This window comes from Erithacus rubecula (genome assembly GCF_903797595.1).
Source record: "Erithacus rubecula genome assembly, chromosome: 2".
Classification (NCBI taxonomy): Eukaryota; Metazoa; Chordata; class Aves; order Passeriformes; family Muscicapidae; genus Erithacus; species Erithacus rubecula.
The window spans coordinates 13,513,696-13,540,454 of NC_136685.1; the positions used below are offsets into that span (position 1 = coordinate 13,513,696).

Here is a 26,759-nt window from a genome sequence, read left to right on the forward strand (position 1 = left end):
GTACCTGGGCAGAGTGTGCTAAAGAAAGACCCCAGAGTTTCCACCTTCCCTGTGACCAGCTGATAGTTAACTTCTTTTTGGTAGTCTGAAGGACTGAGCATGCTCTCAGACAGGACTCTTGCCTGATACTTTCCTAAAAGACCACAAAAAAAAAAAAAAATTAACCACTTCAAAATAAAGTTAAGAATGTTCTAAGTCATAATAAAAATACAACTAAATGAATACCACACACACAAAAAATGCAGAGATGGGTCTTTTATGTCTCCAACACATATATGCACCAGACACATGTAAAATAGATTTGTGTTTTACAATTCTTTGTATTTCATTCCCAGTTTGGAAAGTATTTTTTGATGCAGGATATAAAAAGAATATATAATATTGAAAGGAATTTCCAATTATCTTACAATCAAAATGAATTTTTGAATGGCTATTCAGAAACTTCATTTAATTGGGAGCAGGTTGTTGAAGGAAACGACATTGAAAGATCATATTTTAGAAGCTAAGGGAAGGTTCTCTGCAGTAATATCCCAGTTACACAGAGCAGCAGAGCTTTATGCACTGTGTGTGCACAAGATCACTATTTTTTATCTGTATCCTTGTTGGCTGAGATGCTTTGGTGAGAAAATGGCAATGCAGGCAGAAGGTTTGCTGGGGAGGGACCCAGCTGTGCAGTGCCAGCTTGGGTTCATCAAAGCCCATTTCTGGTGGGTCAAAGCTCTGCTTTGTGAGGCAGATTGCTGGAACTCCAACAAGGAGCTTGCAAGGAGACACATCCTTGGAATATTACCTGTTATCACAATGCAGGAATCAATGGCTCGGTTTCTACTGGCACATATGATCACCACGTAGTTTGTCTTTATTAATTTTCCTTCCATGAGTAGCTTGAACATCTCTGAAAGCCCTTCAGCCAGGGAGTAGCTGCACTCAATGATGTGGACACTGTCATTACAGGAGCTGGCTGCCAGCCCTGCCAGCCAGGGCAGCTGTGCTGAAGTCACGGGGCTGATGTGGCTGGGCACCTGGGGGAAGGGCTGGGGCACGGGCTGCTGGTACTGCCGGATCTCTGACAGGTGCGACTCGCGCCAGGACCGCATGAAAATCTGCTCCAAATCCTCAATCAAAGGCACCTGGTCTGCAGCTACAAACACACAAGAGGGAAGTATTATGAAACAGTTAAACAAAACTGCTGAGTTAAAAACTTTTTTTTTAAACTATGTTTCAGATTTCTGCATGCATTACTCTGTTGCCTTTAGCAGATGTGAAACAAATTTTTCAGTTTGAAATTACCTTGTGATACTCAGATAAAGCTGCCCTAATTTGAACCTGAGAAGCACTAATTAGAAATATTTAAGAAGTTGAGTGCTGCCTGCCTCAGCATAGTACTACTTCTAAACCACAGATTGTCTGCAAGAACAGTGAATTACAGCTCTTTTCCTTTGATGTTCATTGCTGAGGTCCCAGATGATAGCAGAAAATAAATTTGGTATGTCTATAATTCAATCTGTCTGGCCTTCAAGACATAGTTACTTGATTTTGTTCCAAAACCATGAATTAAATAGTTTAATATCACATTATCAAAGACTCATATTTAGTACTGTCCTGCCCTAATATTCCCCTTCTCACTGGCCTGCATGTAATATATTCAATGTAATCTATCTGGATGTAGAACAATCTTACCTAGTTGAACAAGGTAGTAGACAGTCAGTAACAGCTGCATTTCCTCAGAAATAGGCTGTATTGTGGATGCACCATACTGTTCATATGCTCTGGATAAAGACTGTGAATTTCTGTAACAGGTGTACAACAAAGGACTCACTATCACATCATTAATGTTCCCACAAAGATATGGGAAGTTTCCATGACCTACAAAATAAATGTATGCACACATCAGATTAATTTAATCATTTTCCATATGTGCATCAAGCAAGTTTAATAGTCAGCCTCTTAAAATGGGTAGTGTTAACTGTGTTTAGGGGTGGGATATATCTTTACATCTCATACAAAAAAAAAAGAGGCCTTGTTATGGGCTTGGGGGGTTTACCTTTAAAAATAACAGGTTTTGCTTTACAGATTTTCAGCAAGTTGTCAGGAACTGAGACTGGTTCTCCCGAGCCCACCACTGGAGAGGAGGCTGGTCCCACCAAAGCAGAATGTGGTAAAGATGGCAGGCTTCCTCCATCTAAGACAAATTATTACTGGAGTTAGGTCTGGCAATGATTTTCTCAAAGAGAAGTTATTCAGCAGCCTCTCATACCCACATTTGTTATCAGTATTGCCTGCATTTTATGGCTCCATCAAACCCACACTATTATGCTAAGTGTCTTGGAGGATCAATTATGTCTCAGCAACATTGGACATCCACATGCATCCAAAGATTTTGAAATGTTTGTAAACAAACAGTTCCAGGTATGAATGCTTAAATAGAGACTTATGTGGTATCTTGTGGTTACATGTGAAGTTTTGATTTGTGAGTTCTGTGTGATACATTTACACTTGTTCTGAACAGTTTTTATTGCTATAAGGAGAAAGAAAAGAATAAGATTCAGTGTTTGCTGAGGCATAACCTCTTTATGGTAACTTTAATGTAAAAAATAGTACATTAAAATAAATAATTTAATAGTACATGAAAGTACAGTAATTTTCATAGTACATTAAAAGAAATAGAAGTTTCCTCCATTTTGGGGAAACTGGATTTATTTCACTGCATGTCATTCTTGTCTGTATCTAGACCACAAAATCTAAGTGCCAAGAATATTCTGACAAATTATTGAAACAGTGGATGGTGATGTTATTATGGACCTGAGTTATGACACTAATTTTAATATTCCAAAGGTGTTTTGGTGTCTGAAAATGGACCCAGGTGTCTGATGGGATTTGTAAAAGACTTGGTCACTGGAACTTAAGGAGAGTTAGCCTCAGAGCCTCAAAAACAAATCAATGGAAATAAAGCATCTAGGTGAGCACAGAGCAATGTCTCCTATGAATCTGCCTGTATCTTTAAAATAATGCCTCTTTCCCCCATTATTTTCTGAATAATGAAACAAAATCATTACTTTGGTTATAGCTTACCATTTTTAATTCTGTTTGGAGCCTGTGGATTGAGCTGTAAGTTCCAAGTTTCAGTGGATGATGGAGACTCTGGTGACCAACCTTTATGGCGCTTTTTTGGAGGCCCTGAATTTGTTAATGAGCCTGAATGGTTCAGAGAAATATTAGAATAAAATATATATATGGGTTTGGACATGGTAATTCAATAAGTTTTGATAGACTGTATTCAACGAGCATGGTTGTAGAAAAGGTCAAGTCTATGAATATAATAATTTTGTGTGGTTTGTTTTATTTTGTTGTGTCCTGCTTAAATTTCTTGGAAATTTCTGGGGCAGAAAACTCTTAATTATCCAGATTTTCCTATCTTATACCAATGCTTTCTCTCTAGTATGAAAAATACAGTATAAGTATAGTAAGAAACATACTAAGAATCCTTAAAAGCATTAATATTTTGAAGTCAATAATGTGGGCATTTTCCTCCCTTTATTTCTGAACACATGGCACAATGTTACATGTAACTTATTGAAAAATAATATTCTCAAGGGTTTCAGAGTAATAGCAATAAAAAAACTGAGTTCTTTTCAACAATTTCCCCATTTACAGTATTTTTCCTCCAGGAATTGCTCAGAAACTTGCAGGATGGAGCTACTTGTGTTTCTGGACATGACCACACAGAGGTCCTAACACTGCTTCACCCTGCCAAGGCTGTATTTCCTGGTGGAATATATAGTCCCACATAAAATGTGAGGCAACATAAGAATTTCACATAAGAAGTGTGGGTTTCATTTTGAAAAATTTATTAAAATTAAAGATGAACCCAAGACCTTCAGATCTAGAGGGAGATTGTTCTTTTGCAGACCCTCACACATGGATTTCCAATGACTTTGTCCCTTCCACTTTACCACGGGAGGGCAGCCTTTGGCCATCTGTGCTGCTCATCCCTTCCCTTGGCTTTCTGGCACGGTGCTGGGACAAAATCACAAGATACTTAGAGCAATACAAAGGATTTTTTATTTGACAATGCTGTGCTCTTCCCTGCAGATATGTTGATATGTGAAATTAATCCTTCTGAAATGAATTAGCAATAATGTGCTGCTGCATGGAAAAAAGAGATTAAGAGCCTGAATGGGCAGAGAAGAGAATTTAGATGCCAGCATGGAAACTTGGGAAGACTTATCCTAAAATAGAGCTACAGTTTGTCTCCAGCCATAGTGAAAACTAATTTTCTTCCTTAAACAAGCCAGTGACATCGTTTGTGACAGAAAACAATTAACAAAAAAATCATAATAATAATGCTACAGTGAGGACATTGTCTTGAATTTGGACCCAGTTGCCACAGTCTAGCTCTTAAACCCCAGGTGAACTGCAACAGTTCAATAACAACTGCAATAGGAATCACCCTATGATTGATTACTGATAAATATTTCTTAATTCCCTTCACAAAATCTGTTGGTGAAATTGATGCAAACTGACACATTATTGAAGAATCTGGGTTCAGAATCTGGTCCATGTCGCTATTAAATTAATGAACTATAAATATGAGGAAAAAATTCAATTCATATTATGAACTGCAACAAAACTGTGGTTGAAAACATATAAAGAACTTTTTTTTCCTGGAAATTAATACAGAAAACAGTACTGTGGTCAGAAAAGACTTGGAAGGGAATGGTAATTTCTATTCTTTCAGAAAATTACAATCATGACACAATTTGTTCAATGTTCTGTTATACACATAGAGTTTAGGGTTATTAAACAACAAATCCATACAAATACCTAACACTGAAGGTCTTGTTAGAGCAGGAAGGTTATTTTTCATCAACTGCTGTTTAGGTGATTCCTTGCCATTATAAACTGCTGAGCTGAATGCAGCTGTTGAGGGGATGTGATCTACAGCTGCAGCTAAAAAGAAAAAAAAAAAAAAAAAAACAACAAAGTATTTACATTAAACATTTCTAGGTCAAGATCCTCAGCTGATATAAACCAATCATTTCATCATTTACTTTAATACAGCCATTGGGATCTGCCCAAGAGTGAATACAGTGCTGAATGAAGCAATCCATTTCAGACCTCCTACTGCCAATTAAGTGCCTGGGCAAAATCTGATTCTTCAATTAAATGCATATGTCAGAAACTGCAGATTTTTTGTATGACCCTGGCTTTTACATAAAGTTTACTCAAGAGTCAGGCAAAAGAGAGATGTTTAAAATTTAGTAAGTCTCCATCTCAATCTTTCTAAGATTTTTTAACCATGCTGCATTAAAGAAAAGAGGTGTCCTCAAGTCTAACATGCTTGTAATTAATGTAGCTTTTTTGTAACATCTGAAGAAAAAACAAAAAAAAAAAGGTAATCTGTTATCATAAAGAAATTGATGATTTGTTCTGGAAGGGCATCAGCATTCCAGATCATGAGTATTTAACAGGCTTCTATCTCACACAGAGAATAGAATTATAACCATCACAGATGTGCTTCATCTCCCCTGTGTAAAACCCAGGAAAAACCTGTAATAGTCACAAGGCACTGTAGTGCTGTTTTCATTATGAAGAAGCTCAGAGACACCACTCTAGCCTCTATAATCTATCACCTTTCATTTATGTCAAGTTAATGGAAAAGTAGAGGTATCAGAAACAATTTTTAATACAAAGAAAGTTACAGATACTGCCCATTAGTTTGCTTTTTAATATTAAAGTCACTTTTCTCTGCAGAAGAAAAAAATTCACAAACTTTTAAGCCGATGACCATATGATGTCTGTTTTGAAAAGGATCCTGGTCATAATATAAAATAGACTGGATCAGACAAAAAAAAGCTAAAATTACTCTGGATCCTGTAGCAGTTGTTATCTGTGACCAGACAAGTGACAGCTGGAAAAACACTTGAGAAATAAGTGGTTTTTTTAAAATGTTTTGATTTGGTTTGACTTGTGAGCAAGCTGCAGAACACCTATTTACTATTTGCTAACCTTTTATACATAAACCTGACATGAATAAATGGACAGCAAGAAGCCTTCAAAGTATAATTGCTTTCTTTGTTTGTAATAGATCTCTAATTCTATTCAACTTGTTTTATTGGGCTTCCTTGTTTGTTTGCCTTTGCTTTCACACAAGTGCACCCAAATGCACAAGCACAGAAGAGTGCAGTGGAAGTGTTTTAACCCCAGTGAGTTTCCTTGCCAAGAGGTACCTGTTTGCTGAGTCCCAGCTGGAGCACTGGGATTTGCAGGTGGGAGAGGCTCACTGGAAGTGCTTCCTGAGAGGCCTGAACTTTCTGGCAACTGGAACAAGGTGCTTGAGCAGGTACTGCTTGAAGATTGCCGGCCTCTGAAATCTTAACGAAAAAAAAAAAAAAGAACTTTCTTTATCTGTCTGGTAATTTCACACATGAATTGCTTAGAGGCTGCACTTGGAATAAAGGAACTGATGTCTTCAGACATGCCAGGCTCATATTAGTTCAGACAATGGCTTTTCCAGCTGCTCTAGCAGTCACCTGGCTTTAAAGAGCCTTTCAAATGATCTCTCCTAGGCTTTACACAGACACCAGCCCCCGTGATGGCTGAGCTTGGGTGATGAAAACCAGAGCTCGAGCAGGACAGCTTCATTATCTTACCTGCCCCTTTCCAGCAGATTACAGATCCTTTGGTCAGAGCTCCCTGTGCATTCCTGACCAGATAATACTTTAAGTGTTTCTGTTTCTTAGGCTGAGTGGTCAGTTTAAGATTAATGTGGTTTGAGAATTCTGTAAAGTAGCAGAAGCCCTTCTTGCCACAGCCAACACAATTGCCAGAGAAGCCTGATAAAATAAACAATACACATAGTCCAGTGAGATAGGTGGGTCACTATTAATAACATTCAAACATGAATCTTTCCAGAGGAAAGGCTGTATTTATGTTTTGGGTTTTTAGTTGGTTTTTCTTCACAGAGTGAAATTTTTATTAACATTTTCCTCAAAAAATGTATTTGCACTTTGTACAGAAAGTGTATTGCACTTCAGATAACAGACTGCAAAAACACAGCCTCATGTCTAAGAAGCAAATAAAACAGGCCATATTTTTCATTTTCTTCCATAGAAAAAGGTCACAATTCCTATTTATTACCTACCTATGAAGTTTCTGACTGAAGAGCACCGAGTCAATTGCTTAACCCCAGCCCTATTCAATACCACATCACGTACATGCTTCACTTCTCTTTCAGTTTTCATTGACATATCATTCAATTTCACTGAATTTCACTTCACTCAATTCAATGAAACATGCAATTAAGCCTCAAGAAATTAAGTATATTTAACCTACTATATTTAAATAGATCTAAACATATTTAAATACCAAGTTCCTGCTACAGATGCTATTTTAGAGAGGAGAAAATACTAAAGCACTCCTGGGCTATTAATTTAAAATAGCTTTGTCAAATTACAGCTGGACTGTGTCAGCACTTCACAGCAGTTGAAACTATTTATGATTACAGGAACAAAGTGTCTGCAACTTTATAGACACAACAGAGACATAGTCCTTCCCCTGTAAAGCTTTTTGTACTCAGGCTTGATGGGGCATTTCCAGGGATGCTGCCATTTCCTCTCATTCTGAGATACACAGCTTGAGCCTCAGCAAGGGCCTCATGGTGCATCATAAATAAAGGGCACTGCTCACACAGCTGCCTTAAGATTCTGCACTTATTTGTCCATTTTACAAAGCATTTCTAAAGACATTTTCATCTTCCATCATACTCATGAAACTATCTGAAAATATTTATCATTATTATTATTTTCATTCTACACTGAGCAATTAAATTATAATCTTGCCCATGGAAATTTTTTCCTCTGTTCTCTACACATGACCATTTTAATCATATGTAATGCATATTTTTATGTCTAATAAGAGGAATTGAAAAGGGTCTATTCACTGAATTGAAACATGGTAAAAATAAAGGAAATGTATTACATGTAAAGTGGACAATACCATTGAAAAGAAAAAAATTGAATAAAGAATCAATAATATGGTAAATGAAATTTTGGCCCATTTATGAAATTCATTATTTCAATCACATATCTCAAACAAATTAAATTTACAAAGTAAAGGTCAACACTTTTTTCTTTCTGTAAAGTACAAGCACTGAAGCATAATGCTCTGTAAACACCTGTTGCCTGGTTTTCACCCTGAGCACTTCCATTAGTTTTCAAAAGGTTCAGAAGAATTTATTAAAAACTAAAGTTGATGTGGAGATTGGTCTGGTATCCATGGGAACAAGTGGCTAACAGCCATTGAAAGCTGCCTATTATCCCTCTGATCCTAGTCAGTAGGATGATAAAAGTCATTGTGACTCATAAAATCACGACAAGTCATGACTCTGCAGAATCCTCTGTGTTATATCAGTCAGCACAAAAGCATCTGTCTAACATCACAGAGCCTTGAGTAGCTGCAATAAAAGCAACAACAAAAGGAAATAAAATTAGAACGGATGTGGCAAAAGCTGTGGGGTTTGCATGCATTTTATGCTGATTAAGAAATCATCAAAAATGCTTCTGCTAGTAAATGAAAACTTCGCAGCACTGCAATTTTTGCCTTGTTACCACTTGAAAGACCAGACATATTTTCAAATTTACTCTTTGTTTTTTTACAAAAGTACACTTTTTAGGTTTTATGACTCTGCTGAGTGTCTTGACAAAGCAACTCAACAAAGCCAAATGTTGAGGTATTTGTTCAATTCAAGTTGGACAGTAGACACAAAATCATGTCATTTGGACTTCAGATTTTCAGATCACTTTTGTAAATTACATTTGTCCAAACCGGATAGCAATAACTTTTACCTGAAAAAAACCTTTTGCCCAATCACCTGTTCTTAACTCAGCATCATATACTGGGAAATAAGTTTACACTCTATGTCATACACAGGTAAGACCTAGTAAAGATTAAACAGATCTAAATAGTCCACTTGTTTTGAAAAGCCTTTGGAGGACATTTTATAAGCTGTTTTTTTTTAATTTTCCTTTAAGTCAAATTATCATCTTTCACCTTAAGTTGCTCCAGCCCCTCTGAGTGAGACCCAGTCCTTTCTTGCAAGCTCCTGCCTTTTCCATCCCATTCCCTCTGACAGTCTTTGGTGACAGCCATTGCTTAATTATTGCAGCTCAGCCCTGGCACCACAGATAGAACACAGCATGCTCTTATAGCACCAGTGCAATAAAATGCTGGTCAGTCATTCCTCATTGCAGGGCTCTGCCACCCCTGCTCAGAGTATTTTGTGTGGCAGATTGAGCAACACTGAGAACCCAAGTATTTCATCATCCTCCTCTGAATGCCCTGCTCATGCCATGGCCCAAGGCAGCAGCTGACAGAGGGGACAGCTTGTTTCATAAACAAGCTGCATTAAATATTCTTCCATACATTATAGGGAGGACAAAGGTCAGGGGAGTTGGGGCAGCCATAAGGTGACTCAATATATCTATGTCATGGGATTGATCTCACAAGAGAATTAGAAATCAATGCCTGGAGTTTAGGGGCTAAAAGCCTTTCACCTTTCGGTCACTGGTTCACACCAAGCTCAGTTCAGTTGTGACTAAAGGCTGTTCCCCTCTGAAGTTTGTTTAATCAGAAGGTGTTTGATTGTATCTGTGATTTATCATATGCATTTGCTTGGATTTGCTCACATCACATTGATCAATTGTCCATGATTTAAAAAGCTCTTCCACAGCAGCGACCTTGCAGGCTGAAGAAGGACCAAAGGGTTATGAAACCTGACCTACCTTCTCACTGATAAAAATGGTTCCTTTGCATCAACAGTGAGCTTGTGGTAGGGATAAAGAGAAGAGTTCAGAATGGAAGGACATCCATTTGATGTTTCATAATCAAATCTTTCATAAAGTGGCAGAAAATTTTCTTATTGTTTCTCTTTTAAATGAGTAGCAGGTTTTTAATTAACATTAATATTTTGGTGGAAAGTTTGCAGCTTGCTCAAACAGGGAATTATTATACTTTCAACTTTTGACCACAAGTATTTCTTCTTTTCATTTCTACTCACAGAAAAAGACACACAAACACTGACAATGCTCCATGATTTTCCCACCTACTCAGTACCATTTTGTTTGAAGACTGAAGTCCTAAGTTTAAGAAATGAATAAAATCAATATGATCAAGCTGGAGAGCTCCATTGTATGGAAACGGAGCACTGTTGCAAAAGCCCAATAGATCATTGCATATTTATAAGAAGCAGTCACAGTATCTTATACTCCAATGTTTTCATCTTACATACAGCTTACAATGCAAGCAAACTAATCTTTTCCTCTGTCATTCTGACCTCAGAGACCCATGGGGAAAAAAACGGATTTCTTGTTCCCTGCTAGGAAAGTAGGCAGCTGTTTGGTCTTTTGGAGAATGATGGGTGAATAGCTGCTTAGTTTATCATGAGAGACTCCCCTGAAGAGTGAGAAGTAGAAAAAAAAAAAAACAAGAAAAGGAAAAAAACCTTTGGGAGTGATACATGTTTTCTGCTTTAATTAGGAAACAATAAATATCTCACTATCACTGGTCACTTCCTCCATCTAAGCATTCCTTTAGACTGCATAAAACCTAAGAAACACTTAATAAAGGCAAAAACTTGAATCTGTTTTACAAAGCAGTTAAACCTGTGATCTAACATGATTAACAGAATCATATGAGGAATATGCCTCGAGACAGAAAATATTTTCCTTGTCAAAAATATAGTCCAGAAACTGTTGATGTTTTCTTCCTATGGAATAATAAATCAATTGTAAAAACTAAAAAACAAAACAACCTCCAACAGAAATGACTTTCAAAGCACAAGCACATCTGTTTTGATGACAGGACAACTTTGTAGCATTATCAGTAAAATGGCACATGCCCTAGAGAAATAGCAACAGCCCCAAATGGGAACAAGATCATAAGTCAAAATCTGGCCCTAAAACTACTGAGATATTTCCTGGGTTTTTTTCTGTGCAATCCACAGGCAGCTTCACACACATAATGCAGCAGACCATAAGAAACCAGGAAACTATTGGGTGACTTGTCGGTGTCTTCTCTCTTTAAATAAACTCTTTTGAAGAAAGTCAACAGTAGTGAGTAACAGCAGCCTTACAAAAATACAGTATATTCAGAGGAAAAAGCATGAAATTTTGCAAAAAAACCCCAGTGATGTTGAAGGGTTACAAATCCTTACTAAAAGTGTGGGATATACTCTGACTCATGACAGCTAATTTAAATTCAAAATTAATACAATTCAATTTCCCTCTAAATTACAAAGGCTTGAAGGGACCACTTTCCATGCTGTTTCAAAAGGCCAACATGTTTGACAGAGTATTGCCTAAACTCAGAATATCAAAAATAAGGTTTTTGTGCTATCTTGCAAAGGAAGACACTAAATAGTTTCCTTTCTTCTTATGACATGTTTTCGATTTAAATCTACTGCCAGACAGAGATCACTGTGCTACATTAATTGAATAGTTAGAGCAATGATGGTTCTGGTTTTTATCCCACTATGTGTCTGAAACCATAAGGCTACTCATGTCTGCTTCTAATTTTATTTCCCATTTGACTTGCACTGACCTATGAAAACCTGAATCAAACAATAATTTCTATCCACAGTATGATCCACTGTAAAAATAGTATACTATGCTCATGTTAGTATGATTTTTTTATTAAATTATGTATTATGATACTTTTTTTATTAGATTAGGGACCAGAAACATTATTTTATCTCCACTTCCACCTTTATCTCCACCTGAAGGCGGTGACTTCAGATCTTAAAATACATAAGTTCATTTATATTTAAGCTTGTTGTAGAATACATAAAACTCATACTACAGAGTTACTAGAATTCTCTGCAGAAAACATGGTACTGTTTTTACTGGGGTTTAAGTGTGTAACAACAGTGAAAAAATAAGCATTTAAATGGTATCAGGAAGCTAAAATGTATTAAATAAGCAAACTGAGGATGCAAGTAGTATAAACCCCTCCCAATTACGTTCCTGTTGCCTTTTTCTGTTCTTGTTTAGCACGCAATTAACAAATACACTACTTCCTCTCTGCTAACAGCCTAAGGAGCTTAAGTTGTTAATAGTGCTAACACTGAATGACTTGAGTGGTACAACATTCCTGTCTTTATCTTTAAAATGACAACATGTGGGTGATTTACAAGCCTCCTAATTCTTTTACAATCACTGGTCAAATGCACTGTGACCAATCCAACTCTACAAGATCACATAGGAAAATAAATTACTGTACATAGAATCACATTATGCACCTTCACACTCCACTGTCAACCCAAATGCCTTGAAGAGCTGCTCAAACTGAGATAACAATTGAGTTCATGCCATATTCCTCAATGTTTGTGAAAAAACCTCTTAAAATTCTTGGGAAATGTTTTCCTTCTGCTATTCAAAGCTCAGACTGGTGCACAAATATATGATTCATCATATTTTTTTTGTTAACTATGAAAATAATATATACAAACCTGAGAGTATCTGCAAAATTAGTTCCCCCTCCAATTATGCACCACCTTACCCAATATAAAAATATTCAATTTTAATAACATTAATATTCACTTAATTAATTCACATGATTGGAGATCTTCCCTATTTGTCTTGATTTGGATGAAGTTAATGAAGTTAATCAGACAGACTATAATAAAAATAGATAGAAGGCCCTATTTTTATGTCAGAAGTTAAACTTTTATGTAGATTACACACAATAAATTGAAGCATCCTCCTAAGAGTATTTTTCAAACACACAAGATGGATTGACTAAACATATAGAAAAAATTACAACTTATAATCACTCATGTTTATTTATATTGTGATGAGAGTAAAAAGTTATAGGTTAGGATCCAAAACCCAGGCTGATGTTCAAACATAGTGGAGAATATCATCCCTATCTCAAATAGTTAAATTGACAGGTAATTTTTTGTAGTCTAGACTATCATTAAACTGTTTACATGTATATAAGAGCCTGAAATTTCCACTTCACAGGCCTACAGTCTGTACACATCTGTATTTGGAAAGCTAAAACAGACACAGGCAGCAGTTCAACCAGTCCTGTTACCAGATGTTCAGTTCCAGCAACCAGGACATGCACCAGTCAAATAATGACTTTAGCCTTGGACTCATGGACAGAAAGTGATGAAGCATCTCTAATGAAGTGGATCACTCTGTATCTTTCCAAAGCAAACACAGCCAGCTCTGGCTTGTTATCTTCTTGTGCATTACTGTAGATGTGGGCTAGAAATAAGATCTGCTGAACTCAAAAAGTTAATTAATTAAAATTTATTTAAAAGTTAGTTAATTAATTAATTGAAGCCACAGAAGAATCCACTTACTGCAGTCAGAACTTACCCAACAGGGCATTGCGCCCGTTGTCATCTGGCAGGAACCTTTTATCCACAGCACACACTAACAGGTGATCAGGTAAATTTGGTGACTTTGCACCAACAAGTAAAAATCCAGATGGCACCTCAATATGTTCATTGGAAATTGAAACCAGTCTCAAATCTTTACCAGCCTGGCAGAAACCTAGAAAAAATCAATTCAACTTAAGTTGACAAGATGTTTTTGTTTCCTACTCACAATTATCTTCATTAAAGGACTTCCCATATTTTTAATGAAAAACAAAGTCTTGCCCTCTAATTTTCTTCCTTGCATTTTGCTCAGCCATAAACAAACAAAAATTTGAAAATGTACAATGAAGTTTCTCCTGGTGGTAGTTTGTAACTTACATATTTATGGACTATCATCATAACTTAGGTCAGACATTCAAAAACAGAGAAAATAGTTCTCAAAATCTGGTGAATTTCACCAGCTTTTCCTGGGTTTTCAAATATTTTTTACAGCTTCAGAGAATAAGATACACTTTAAACAGAAAAGAGTGGTGATAAAGCAGTAAGAATTATCACATTCATTTTAGCAAATGCCATGCCTGCAAGCTCAACATCTTAAAAGCATTTCCTAAGAGAACAGAAGTTCTGTCCTTGTGCCAGGCATTCCACTACAAATGCTTTTCTGACATTGAACACAGACCCTGTCAAATAGAGGAGCAACTGAGAGCAATCCAGCTTTATCAGACAGGTAATGAACACTGACATTTTTAGGATTTCTCCATCATATAGATTATCTCATTCTGACAAATCATAGGGGAAATAGCCCAAATTCTACCCTTTTCAGTAGGGCAAATGCTCCTGACAGCACAATTTGTACTCTTACCATCAGTAGTGCAACATCCTTCTGGGGGAGGCTTCATCTGGTAGGAAACAGGAGGACTACTTGATTCTGAGCCTTCTTCTTCATCCTCTTCCTCTTCTTCTTCCTCATTATCTGCTCTGCTGCCTGCTGCAAATTATCATAGCATAAATGTCTTGGACAATTGAAAACGTTGGCAACAAACTAGTGAGTGAACAGGGTGACCCAGTTACAGAAAGTATTACAGCAAACTGGATTCTCTCCTCTTGACAATGAATTTACTGTTGCCAACTCCTGATAGTTGTTGTTCCTTAGAGCTCCAACTTCCAGTCATGCTTATGATGGAATATCTTTCACCAAGACAATAAGGATGTTAGTTTCTGTCCAAAAGAAGTTCAAAAGTATGACTTAACTGCACCTGAGAAAGTCCAAAAGGACAAATATAAAGAATCCTCAAGTTATTAATTTTTAAAATCACATTATTTTAAGATAAGTCCACAATTTTTAGGGTACTATCTTCTAATGTTTAAATTCTTGCTGATCAAACCAGTGTAGCTGTATCCTTTGCTTATAATATTAACAGTCAACAAGTAGCATTACTTGTTGCCACTTTAGAATGTCCTGGGTACAGTCCAAGTACAGAATTTGTTAATTAGGTATTGACCATGTCCTTGGTTTTGTACAGGACATTGAAAGAACAGTTCCTGCTTGAAACTAGTTTCACCACAGATCGTGCCATGACAAGAACACCTAATTCTCAGCCTGTCTGTCTCCTGCCAGAATCCAGAGCTCCAAGTAATGCTCTGACACTGCACAGTGTCAAGGACAGATGATTCACACCAGCCTGTGCTTGGACTGTGCTAGTCCAGGAGGACCCATGGAGGCAGTACTGAATACTGGAGAGCAATACCTGATGTAAGCTTCAATTTTTGGAATGTGTTAGGTGTGTTTAGAGGGCTTTATTCCTGAGTGTTTCACTCCTTCAACTAGACACTGCCTCTTTCCTTCTCTCCACCCAAAGGACAATGTTTTTTTCATGCATGATGCAACAGCTCCAGTTAAATATTCTGGCCAATGGCTTCATCCACTCTTATGGCTCAGATACACTCAAATGGGACAAATGTGGCAAGCAGAGGAGAGCAAATAAGTGGTAAAAGGGGAAAACACTTTTACAGACTTCTAGGACTGAGGAATATTTTACATACAAGAGAAACAGTGCAGAAGTGCTAAGTGAACCCAGTGGTATTTACATCTTAGTCTTGTAGGCTTCTAGGTGTCTGTAGGGACACACCTGCAGCAAACACAAGAGCTTCCACTGGCAAAATTGGGTGGTGAAGAGCTGCAGGAGGACCAGCAGGAAGCTGAATAGTTGCTTGTACTTGGGCAGGGAAAAGAGCAGTTAGGCACTGACATTACTCTGTTGATCCAGGTTTTAGATTTGAAACAGAAAAGAAGTGAAGCAGTGCAGTCATCCTCCAAAGTCCAGTCTCAACTGGACATACTCTCTTTGCTTAATTGATTTCAGATTAAGGACTTAGAATCTCATAGGATATCATCAAGGATTTCTCTTTTCTTTCCTATGACCCTCCTCAGAATATCCTTTTATTTTATTGACAAATTATTGTACAATCAGTTAGACAATTACTATAGGAGAAATGAGAACTAGGGAGGAGAAAGTAAGTCTGGAGTCTGAACATTTATCTGTCAAGGTCATTAAGATTTACAGTCCAATCTAGAAGAGGATTTGAAGGCATGTCTACTTTTGAACTCTGTACATTAGGCTCCAGTCCCATGCACACAACTAAGAACAGAACACCAAACACGAGTGTTTTAAGGACATAGTCTAAAGACAAAAATGCTACAGTTGAATGAAGGGAAAAGTGAAACTTTTCATCTATGCTATTTAAGTAAAATTATGTGATATGACAAAACTTTGACTTACATACAAATGCAATGCAAAAGGGCTGAGTCTAATTCTCCTCCCCATTGCCCCTAGACAAAAAATTCCTTCCTTCCTCCCTTCCTCCCTTTCCTCCTTCCTTCCCACTTAATGGAGCCTTTGCTGAGCCATCCCAGCTTGATAACCAGCAAAAAATCTAACTAAGGAAAAGAAAAATTGCCAATGTTCTTTTTTCTTTTGCTGGGTTTATGTATTAAATTAGCACAGAGGATGATCCAAATGTGGCAAAATTCATGTAAAGGGAGAAAATGAGAATGTATGGCTAAACGAAGTGAACAGGGCAGGATGTGTTTTATTTCCGTTTTGAACAGAGGTGAATCATGAGGTTTGTTCAACCATAACAGGTGATAGAAGAAAGAAACAGAAAATGGAAGTGGGACTAAGAAATAAGAGTTACAGCATTTTCAGTTCAAAAGTGGAAAGAGTAAAAGAGAAAGTACTCAAGCATGAGCTGCTGCCACTGTAAAGGGTTTCATTAGCAATGCACAAGACCCCAAGGATTTCTCTCTGATTCAGGTGCCTCCTGGCCCTCAGAGCACAGGGATTCATGTAGCCAGAAGTGGAAGATTCAATTTCTGACAAGGCTGCAGTACATAAGAGCAGCTTGAAGACCTCTTCCACCTGAGGAACAACCTAGGAGGCACTCTATTACAGGTCCCTTCAGACTTCCCCTTGTCTGAAACTTTCATTAAAGGAATGCTCTCTGTCAGGCTGTTATGAGACTTTTAATTACACTTCAATTCTATTTCCATTATCTACAATGAACACAGAATCACCCCCTCAAGGTTTGCAAAGTTCTTTGCAAGTCTTGAAAGAAAAAAAGAAACTACAGTGTGTGAAATTGCACTATTGTTCCTGAACAATGAATCTGCTCCTGTGGCATCTTTCCCAACTGATGTCATAATCAATTTTGTGACATCACAGCTGCAGTGGAAGTTTATTAAATCTTTATGAAAGGGTTTGATAGAAGGATCACTTTGTGCAGGGAATAAGCAGCACATATAGTTAAACAATTAATGTATATGCATTATTTTGTCCTATATTAGCAAAAAAAGGGGAAAAAATATGAAATTACCAATTCTGTGTGAGCAGATTTTTTTTTTCAATAAATATTCACACCTGTCACTGTGAGGCAATAGCAAAGACTTGAATCTGGGCAAAATACTTTTATCTGTTACTACTCCTTGGCCTGATTTTGTATGCATGAGTGTGTTACTGTGGACCTTTATGCATTTCTCACTGTAACTGCAGCAAAGCATGACAGAGAAAGTAGAGGTGGACAAAAGACATGAAACTCCACCCTCTTGACAGAAATTACTAAATAACCAAATTATTAAACACAACCTTACACCACCATGCCAATGTTATGCACACACCAGTAAACTCACTGGAAACCATGAGAGCACTACAAAGAGCAGACACCAAACACCAAACTGCATCATGGTTTGCTTATCAGATCCATACAGCTCATTTAGACTGTGTCTTACTGAGAAAGCAGGCTTCTGTAAACACACAAATTCAGTGAGAAGTCCTATGTGTTAAATACCAACTTGTGCAGGGCTTGTGAGAGATACACATCCTAAATTTTTACCTTTGAAACCACAAAATAACTACAAATATTATGCCTGAAGTAATTATAAACCATCCCAAAAGCTAAAAAATATTTCTGCTGTATTTATGCACATCGAAAATCAGTCTTAGCATATGTGTTTTATAAATCTGTTATGGGTTTTCTATCATTTACTGTGTGACTTTCAGCAGTATATTCTAAATTATAGGATAACAGATTTATGTTCCAAATCTCCAAAAACTTCTCCACAAATGTAACAGAACAATTCCTAGCACTTCAATTTATGTGTATAGATGAATCCAAGCAAGTTGTTTAATTTTTTTCAAAGTAAAAAACAGTGCAGTTTGTATTTTTAATCCAATTCTAATACTTATATATTTGCAGTTCATATAAAAAATCCAAATGAAAACTTATATTTATCTATATTGTGATTTAAAATGTGTATGCTGAGCCATGGCTGAGCAAATAGAAATAGCTATTTTGTCAAATAGACTTTGACAAAAATAGAGATTCCATTTTTTTTCCTACCTTCCAGTGATGATAGTTGCTGTTCAGCTTCCAAATACAACTGAGAAAAGATTGGTCTGGGAACTAAGTTGTTTGAGCGGAGAGAGGCCTCAATAGAATTATGCAGCACTTCTTCAAACCGTGTTGTCTTGAGCTGGCCAGCATAAGAATTTCCCATCTTCCCTAAAAAAAAAAAAAAAAAAAAAAAAATTTTAAAAGAGACAAGAAGAGGGAAAAAAAAAAAAAAAAAAAAGAAAGATATTATAATTTAAGCACTTAGAACTCAATCACTGCATGCTGATGCCATGCTCAATGTTTCTCATGGTGAAGAGAAATGCTTCACTGTCCACAAAGAAAGGCAAAGAACATTGTCTGCAGCAGTCACTGAGCAGATCCTGCTGGTAAATTACAGGAAGTTATCTAAAAGTAACAGCTTTCTGTAATTCAGCAGAAAGGCAGCAAGCTTTGGCACCTTCTTGAAAAAGTGACTAGAAATCTGATTCAAGTAATTCCTGATTTATATAGCAATTGAGATGCATTTTCAATAGTCAGCAATTTATTGTTAAACAACCTTTCAGTTTTAAGCTATTTGAACAGAATAAATGACCTGGGCAATAGCACACTTCTGTGTATTTATCTTTCATGGTCCATCATGGCTGAACACTGGCTAAAGCAGTTCAACACATCTTTTAGAGGTGCTGCCTCATAAATAATGCAGCATTGCTGTAACCCAGAGATGGTGAAATGTAACTTTTACTTTTCACCTGAAACAGTATTTTTCCTTGTAAAACACAGCTTTTTTTTTTTTGCTTTTTTTTTTTTTAAAGAATGAAACAGTATCCATCCACATGCATTGATACTGCATTCACTTATTTATTAGGACTTTACTTTTAGTGAGACCATGTAATTTATTCATTCTGTCATCGAGCAGGGAGTCTATTCCAGCTGAATATTCCATGGACTTAACTGACGCCTACTTTCCACAGAGAGCACAATGGACTGGTGTAACCAAAAGCCATGTCAGCTTTCTTTCCCTATTACAAAGTAGCTCTTGCCCTGGGCCCCACACCCTCTCCCTCCTCAAGTAACTGTGAATAGAAAGCATGAAACGCTTCCTGTTTGTGGCAGTAATTCCTAAACACTGAACAGCCCCTCCTCGCACTGGCTGCTGCTTGGGAAATCAGCCTGTTGGGAAGCACCCTGTAGCAAAACCACTGTGAAACTGCATACTGCTTGTCATGGAAAAAACGGGCTGTGAAGGGAACAACATACAAACTTGTTGATTTTGATATCTTTTTATGACTTGGTAAAGCATATTTTACATATATAATCATATTTTAGTGTACTTGTTTGTATTGTGTTAATGCTGTATAAAGTACAGCTAGTACTACATGACATAACATTGCTATAATAGATACACACAGTACTAATAGAACCATAATGAGAACTATAAAACAATGGAGGTGGTATTGAAGAAAATTATTTAGACTAAAAGAAGACACTACCGACAAAATATTTGTGCATATACACAAAATCAAACAAGAAATTGCACTGAATAGTACTGATGTATCCATTTGGTAAAGGGTAAATGGGAAGCTGCAAAGCCTATTATAGATGTTCACTGCTAATACAGAAATCAGGCTACATCTTCTCTTCCAACACAGAAAGCATCCCAGACTGACAGGAACCCTCTGGCTCCTTTTGAGTACTGCTTCCCCCTACACCAAAGGCAGCTCAAGACAATGAGGAAAGCCTGACATCAGTAATGTCCTTAACAAGCTTTAGGAAAGATATATGCAGGAAACCCCAGGTCAGCTCTGAAAAGAATTATATTCAATGCTGAATGCTTGCTGAGGATTTATGGAGCCCACGAGTGGTCAGAAGAGAAGCCCTGTATTTAATCCTGAGGATGGCAGAAACCAGCATTTTGTCAACATGATATCATGATAAGGAATCAGATAAGGCATCAGTTAAGATATTATTATTTGTAAAAGAGGTGGGTTTTGGAATCCTTTGCAACACAAGAATGTGTCTTTGTCTGTTAGGCAGCTAATTTAATTTTGTGAATGCATTGGTAAAAAGAAACAAAAATATCCTTTCTGGATTTGTAAGCTCTCAGGTAGTTGTGATCATACAGTCAATGTAAACACAATTACAAACCTATTTTGCAGATAAATATTTTTAAGCCGTTTTTCATCATCAAATGCACACCACTGGAACTGGAAAATGGGCATTACAGGAGCTTTTTTTGCCAGCACCAGTCTCTGCTGTTCAGAGTCCCACTAGCTCTCAATTGCAAGAGAAATTACTTCTCTAAAGCAAGCAAAGGAGAAATTGTTTCCCACTAGCTAAACAAGAGTCATCATCCCCTCTTTTCTTTAGAGCTGCTCAGACTGTGGTATCTGAATTGCCAATTGCTGACTCCGTGGCACCAGGAGTCAGTCAAAAGCTGAGTCCTATGTCCCTGCTTCAATGAACTCAGCACTCCCAGCCCTAATTTATGTTTCTCTTAGAGAGCACTGGATGCCACAGGCGAAACTTTCAAATGCTTGTGAAAGTCCAAGCCATGCACATAGATGGTGGCCAGATCTGCTAAAAAAACCCACACACACAGACACAGAAGGATGGCCCTCGACCCCATCTACTGATAAATCCAAGGGCAACTCCCTATCACATGGTCAGTTTCCATGGAGAACATGCAGAGGAAAATACTTGCCACTATAAAGAGGGGGAAAAGGCAAAGAGCAGGACTTGGAAGAGCCTCATAAAAGCACGATAAAAAGACAAGAAAACACTGAGTAATTTGGGAACCTAATAAAAATTTGCAGATACAAATGAAGCAGGTCAGGCCAATGCCTTAGAAACCCATGAATAATGCTGGCAAAGAGACATGCTAAGTCCAAGCATCTGAAAATGTGAGTAAAAGTTTGTTAGTCACTGAAAGGAACATCTCAAACTCCAAATAAGGAACTGTCAGCATTTCAGGGGTAAACAGAGACTATGTGATTAAGAAAAACGGGGACCCTCTTAAGGGTTAATGTCTGTCACGTACACAGTCAACTTCAAGTTCAACTGCAGTTGAACTAGCCAGGCTTTAAGAAAACCTGCTATGAGCCTGTGAAGTAATCCAGGGTTTATAACAACTCCCATTGAAATAGACTGATAAATACAGCCTGCCCTCAGCAGAAACAGAGGAAACTAAAGAGTATGTGTGGGTGTGTTATGTTGATTAAAAAAAAAAAAAAAAAAATCAAGGTAATTAGGTTTTTAAAAGGAAATTAGGAAGATCTAGTTGGTTACTAAGAAATTCAGCCTTAGATACAACTTACAAATTATTGCAGGTGAGAATGTTTCATATTAATTTGCAAGTTTTTTGTATTACACAATAGAATCGACACCGCTACTTTATTAATCCTGTCATTATTTCTGTATAACAGTGAATATGTTTTCCAGGTATGAGCAGCCAGCTTTCATTCCTTTGAAATAGTTTAACAGAGTAATTTCTATTGTATCATTTCTAAAAGGAGAATAGAAAGATGTTCTCATGCTCTCCAACGGAATTTAGTATCACTATGACAAAAGGAAGCTTGCATAGAAATAAAGGATTTGTTTGCATGGACATGGATTTAGGTATATAAAAGGCTATCTGATAATTTTTTTCTGTGAGGAGGGAGAAAGTATTATTTACTTCAGGTTAACAATTTGTTAACAGAATAGTATCAGAAAAATTGTGTGATCCTTTTGCCCTTTGAACATAAGTCGTCCAGTAACACCCAAAATCCATTAATATTTGTGAAGTTCAGTAAAGTCTCTAGTGATTCTTTATAAACTCTATTAAAAACAACAATCTGAGAAGAAAGAAATCTTAGGCTAGGGATTTGTATGTAAATATAACTATAAGAAGAAAAATAAATTTGGGGAGAGCACAAAACTGATTCTCTTCAATGTTAGTGATACATCCTGCAAAACACTCCTCATGGATTCAGTCCAACCTTGAAACATCACCATTTACTCTTTTATTTCCATTAAGCTATCTGTAATTAGTGTTTTCTGCAGCTTTGGATTTGGAATAATAAATTATTTTTTATCTCCTATATTAGTTTCTGTCACACGTAGAAGCGATACTGTGTTACATAAAATACATACACAGGTTACATAAAATCTATTCCCTCAGGTTATATAAAATTCTTGATTCAGGAGAACTAAAAGACACTCTGATATTCAGCCTCATGAGACCCAATATAATATTATAGATTATATCTCTACTACTAGCCTCAAAATGAGGTTACTCCATCCAAAATGTGCTTTGGGAACAATCACTGGTCCATCGTGACTCCTGAAGTGTGTCTAGGAACTGCAGAAGAGAGGGAGCACAAGCACCAGAGCTATGCCAACACATTACAACAGAAAATTGATTTCTGGCACACAGAAATCTCTCCTTCAATTGTTTCATTCAGTAATACAGCTGTAGCCCACACGGGCAATGACAAATTAAAAATTATTCTTCCAGAAATAAACTTAGCTGTTCATGTACCACAAAATTATCACTTGTAGAAGTAATTTACAAAGCTTTTCATCTGTCAATACAAAGCTACCTAAAAGCATTGTAAAGAGGTGGATTACTGCCAGTTTCTGAGAAAAATACTAGTTTCTGGAAGTCAAATCTGTTTCCTCACTATTCTGCCAGACTGACTTGGCAGTAAGAGAGAGGAAAAAAGGGCTCAGAAGACTGATGTTTATTATATAATACTGGAGCATGGGAAACAACACTTCATTTGAGATTATTTCCAGTCCAACATTTTCCCAAAATTATTTTCACTGTAATCTTCAACAATGGTTTGATTTTCTTCTGTTAGTCTTACCCAGAAAGATAAAATTTCAAGCTTCAAAAGATGCTGAGAAATGAAATTACAATCCCCCGTGGAGCCCATCTCTACAAATATCAACAAGAATATAATCAGTAGTCACTTATGGATTGTTGATTGAAATCCACTTCTTCAGTGAAGTAATTTATTCCTTGGCAGTAAAGCTGTCACATGGATGAGAAGTCTCCAGCCATTCTGTGTTTCATATATGACTAAAGTTTGGCAGTTCAATAGACCCCATTTGGCCCATTACATTTTAAATGCAACATAAAACCTTTAAATAAAACTACATTTACCTCTGCCAGAAATTCTAGCTCATGCTCTTTTACCAGATCTTAGAACTTCTGTATGCCTTGTGGACTTATATGAGAAATGTTATCTAAAGACCAGCCCAAATTAAATTTAATGGTTTCCAAAAAAATTTGGATAGTAGCTCATGATGAAACACAGAGACTGATTAAGGTTGATGACAGGTCATAGAGAACTTAATCCTACCACCTTTACACAGCCAAGAACAATTCTGCTGCAGTTTCCATAAAATGAATATACTGTAACAAGGCTACTCAGATCTCTCTACACTTCTTTTTATTTTCTGTTTGCTTTTAATTTTTATCTGAGGGCTTCTTTTGATTTTGAAAATCTGGCTGACTACAGACAGGGATTTTCTCCTGCATCAACAGTGAGATGATTTCCTCCCCTGACTCATGTTTCCAAGCAACAGCATGTTGGAACAAGAGCACAGATTGAAAGGTGTCAAGGGTTTTTTTTCTTTTCTTTTTTTCTTTTTTTTTTTTTTTTTTTTTTTGGCAACTCTAGATTCCAAGCCAAATTTCTTATAGTAATCACTGAAATCAGTTCTCTCACTCACTGAAGAAGAGTAACTGGGAAATGTCTTTATTCTCAGGAGATTGTTGCAGAGATTAATACAGACACTTTTGCAATGAAATTCAATAGAAGAATATTCCCCCACTTACTGAAAAATCAAGTCCATTTCCTAACTGATAAATATAAAAAATAATGAAAATAAACTCGGACAAATCAATGCTAATCCCCCTCAATAAAAACAATATTAAAAATCTATTCTTTTTTCTTCAGGCAGGAAATAAATAAAAAATTTTGATGGATCATTGTTATTATGGATTTATTTCACATCCATTTTGGCCATAGTAAAGCCTTCATCTAAAAAAAAGAGTTTTCTTAGTTTTTGCTGAATTTTTTCAATTGCAAAACCAATAAGCATTACTTCTGAGTGTTGATTTTTGCAATTAAAATACTACAATTCATGTAAGGAATAGTAGCAAAAATAACAAAGTAATACTTTCTTTAGAAAAAGGAAAAATAATTTCCTGATATGTCTGAAAAAAACCCACCCAACCAACCAACAAAAAAAAAATCTTCTCATAAAAAGTCAACTTTACATCAAACCAAAAAGAATAAAGCCTGTAGAAATCCAGAGCAATCTAAGTTGTCATAAACTCATTAAAATACACAGCTATGCTGGGGGATCTGGACTAAGGCACGTTGGCAATTTAGTGACAAGGAATCTAAGTTGTGACAGCCTACACTGTAGTTTTCTGGGGAAAATAGCAATCAGATTCCTTTAATTAATTAAGGATGAAAGACTGTTTTGATTTTAAGACACAGTTTGGTCCTCCTCTATGGCTACAGAAAATGCAAGCTTTCTTCACCCTGATACCTTTCATGCCTACTCTCAAACCAGATCTGAATTTTTCTGAGGCATTTGAAGTACTGTTTTTTGCTAAAATGACATTACATTTTAATTCATTTTAAGTAGAAGAAAAAATGCCAAAGTTCAAGTTGCTCATAACAGAAAATCCTTTGTTAAAAACCATATATTGGAAGTTTTAAAAAATCACAATCATAACCAGTATTGGGACTGATGCCTGATAAAAATCTGTGGCTGCCAAAAGAATTCAGAAGAAATATTTACTTAGACTTTTTAAAAGTGACTTAGCATCTATTATTAAACTATTTTAATTTTCACTGGAAATCTATTTTAGACATAATGATGATACTGGTTTTCATTTATTTGCTTCTTGGTTTAGCATGAACCTTTTTTTCAAAGACTTGTCATTCCTTTATATCCTGACAACTGGGCCAAGGAGCCACTGGATAAAAACAAACGTGAGAGGGTGATAGTCCAGTGTTGTATTAATAGTGCAGACTGAGCCTAATATATGATATGGCAATAAACACATTTAGGCAATAGCACTTCACCCTGTAAATGCTTTCACATTCCCTCTCTGCAATAAACAACGTATTTGATGCAGATTGTCTTGATTTTCCTGCAGGATCTCATAAACTTTGCAGGTGTTACTAGAGAGGAAATCCCTTATCAGCAGCTTCCAGCATAGTGCAGCTGATATACTTTACTATTTCTCCAGAAGCCTGATCCTGTGGCTGGTCAGGCAGTACTGCCTTGCCTCCCATTTGGCTTTTGTGCACTGCTTTGATCAGCTCCTGGCTTTGGATGAAAGCAATTCTTTCAGAGGCCACCTTCAAACTCTCTTAAAAAAAAAAAAAAGATAATTACATACATAAAACAAATTGAGCTTGTTAAGCAGCAGGAAGAAGCCAAGTAGAGGTAGGAGAAAGGCAGGGAGGGAGGTTCCACAAATCAGAGCTAGGAAGCAATGATCAAAGTTGTGACTGGAAAATTAGTAAAAAATATCCCCAAATTGTAAAAATCTGGGGCATTCCTGTAAGTGCAAAGGCTCTCTCACTATCTGCTAAGGAGACACAACTCTCTTTCCTAGAACTGTCTCAGACATCTCTGTACCTTTGAGAGCAGCCACTTGAATCTCAGAGTAAAGCAGTAGGGAGCAGATTGGCAGGTCAGGAGAGAGATGATCTTGAAATGCCTGTTTTCTAAAGAAAATTCTAAGAAACCAGAACTTGGGGCATGCTACTCTTTCTTCTAGTTACTGGTGCTATAGAATGTTTCCAAGAAACTTTTCCAAATCCAAAAGGAGTATACAAAGAATAATGCTGCACTGATTGTACAGCTTAGCTTTTTGAGCCATCCTCAAAACCAGACTTTTGTTTTTCCTTACACCAAGCCTCATCCTTGCCCCTACCCCTCGAGCTCACCCCTGGAAGCAGAGCAGCAGAGCTCTGTGGGGCAGCCACATGCACACAGAGATACCACAATGTACAGCTTAAACACACCTTGGAGCTGCCTGCCAGGCCAGCAGAAGCAGAGCTGTGCCTGTGGCAGCTCTCCAAGGACACACACAGAGTGCACAGGTTCAGAGGATTCACCTCATCCACAGCAAATGCCCTCACTGCCTGAAAGACAGCTTCACTGATTTCCACTAGCAGTGCACACTCCACTCTATCTGGGTCATATACACAATCTAATGAACAAAGAGTGCACACAAATACCATGTGAGCAGTCTAAAATGTGCCTCACTCTCTGTGGATAGCAAATATCTCTGTAGATGACTGTATCACATTACAAAATAGAACTGAAACTCAGGGTATCAGGAGATCGAGTGCACAAGCATTGTATGTTTAAGAAATATTCAAACAACATCCAAATAAAAATATGCAATCCAAAGCATTAATCAAATATCTTTAGTTAAAAGTATCCGTGGAATCCTGATATTTAATTA

At 36.9% G+C, this 26,759-nt stretch overlaps 1 protein-coding gene across 2 annotated transcripts in view; it reads right to left on the minus strand.

Moving 5' to 3' along the window:
- The window catches only part of GREB1 (growth regulating estrogen receptor binding 1), an 83,845-nt gene that overhangs the window by 36,432 nt on the left and 20,654 nt on the right, over nt 1–26,759 (minus strand). Inside the window, exons 2-12 of one of the 2 annotated variants that reach the window (XM_079330149.1) lie at nt 18,281–18,437; nt 14,247–14,372; nt 13,383–13,559; nt 6,654–6,836; nt 6,231–6,374; nt 4,825–4,950; nt 3,073–3,195; nt 2,045–2,182; nt 1,681–1,866; nt 791–1,141; nt 5–133 (exon numbers count right to left, since the gene is read on the minus strand). In XM_079330149.1, the coding sequence (XP_079186275.1) occupies nt 5–133; nt 791–1,141; nt 1,681–1,866; nt 2,045–2,182; nt 3,073–3,195; nt 4,825–4,950; nt 6,231–6,374; nt 6,654–6,836; nt 13,383–13,559; nt 14,247–14,372; nt 18,281–18,437 (1,840 nt within the window). Of the gene's footprint in view, nt 1–4; nt 134–790; nt 1,142–1,680; nt 1,867–2,044; nt 2,183–3,072; nt 3,196–4,824; nt 4,951–6,230; nt 6,375–6,653; nt 6,837–13,382; nt 13,560–14,246; nt 14,373–18,280; nt 18,443–26,759 lie in introns of both variants that reach the window. The other variant, XM_079330148.1, reaches the window with a different exon arrangement.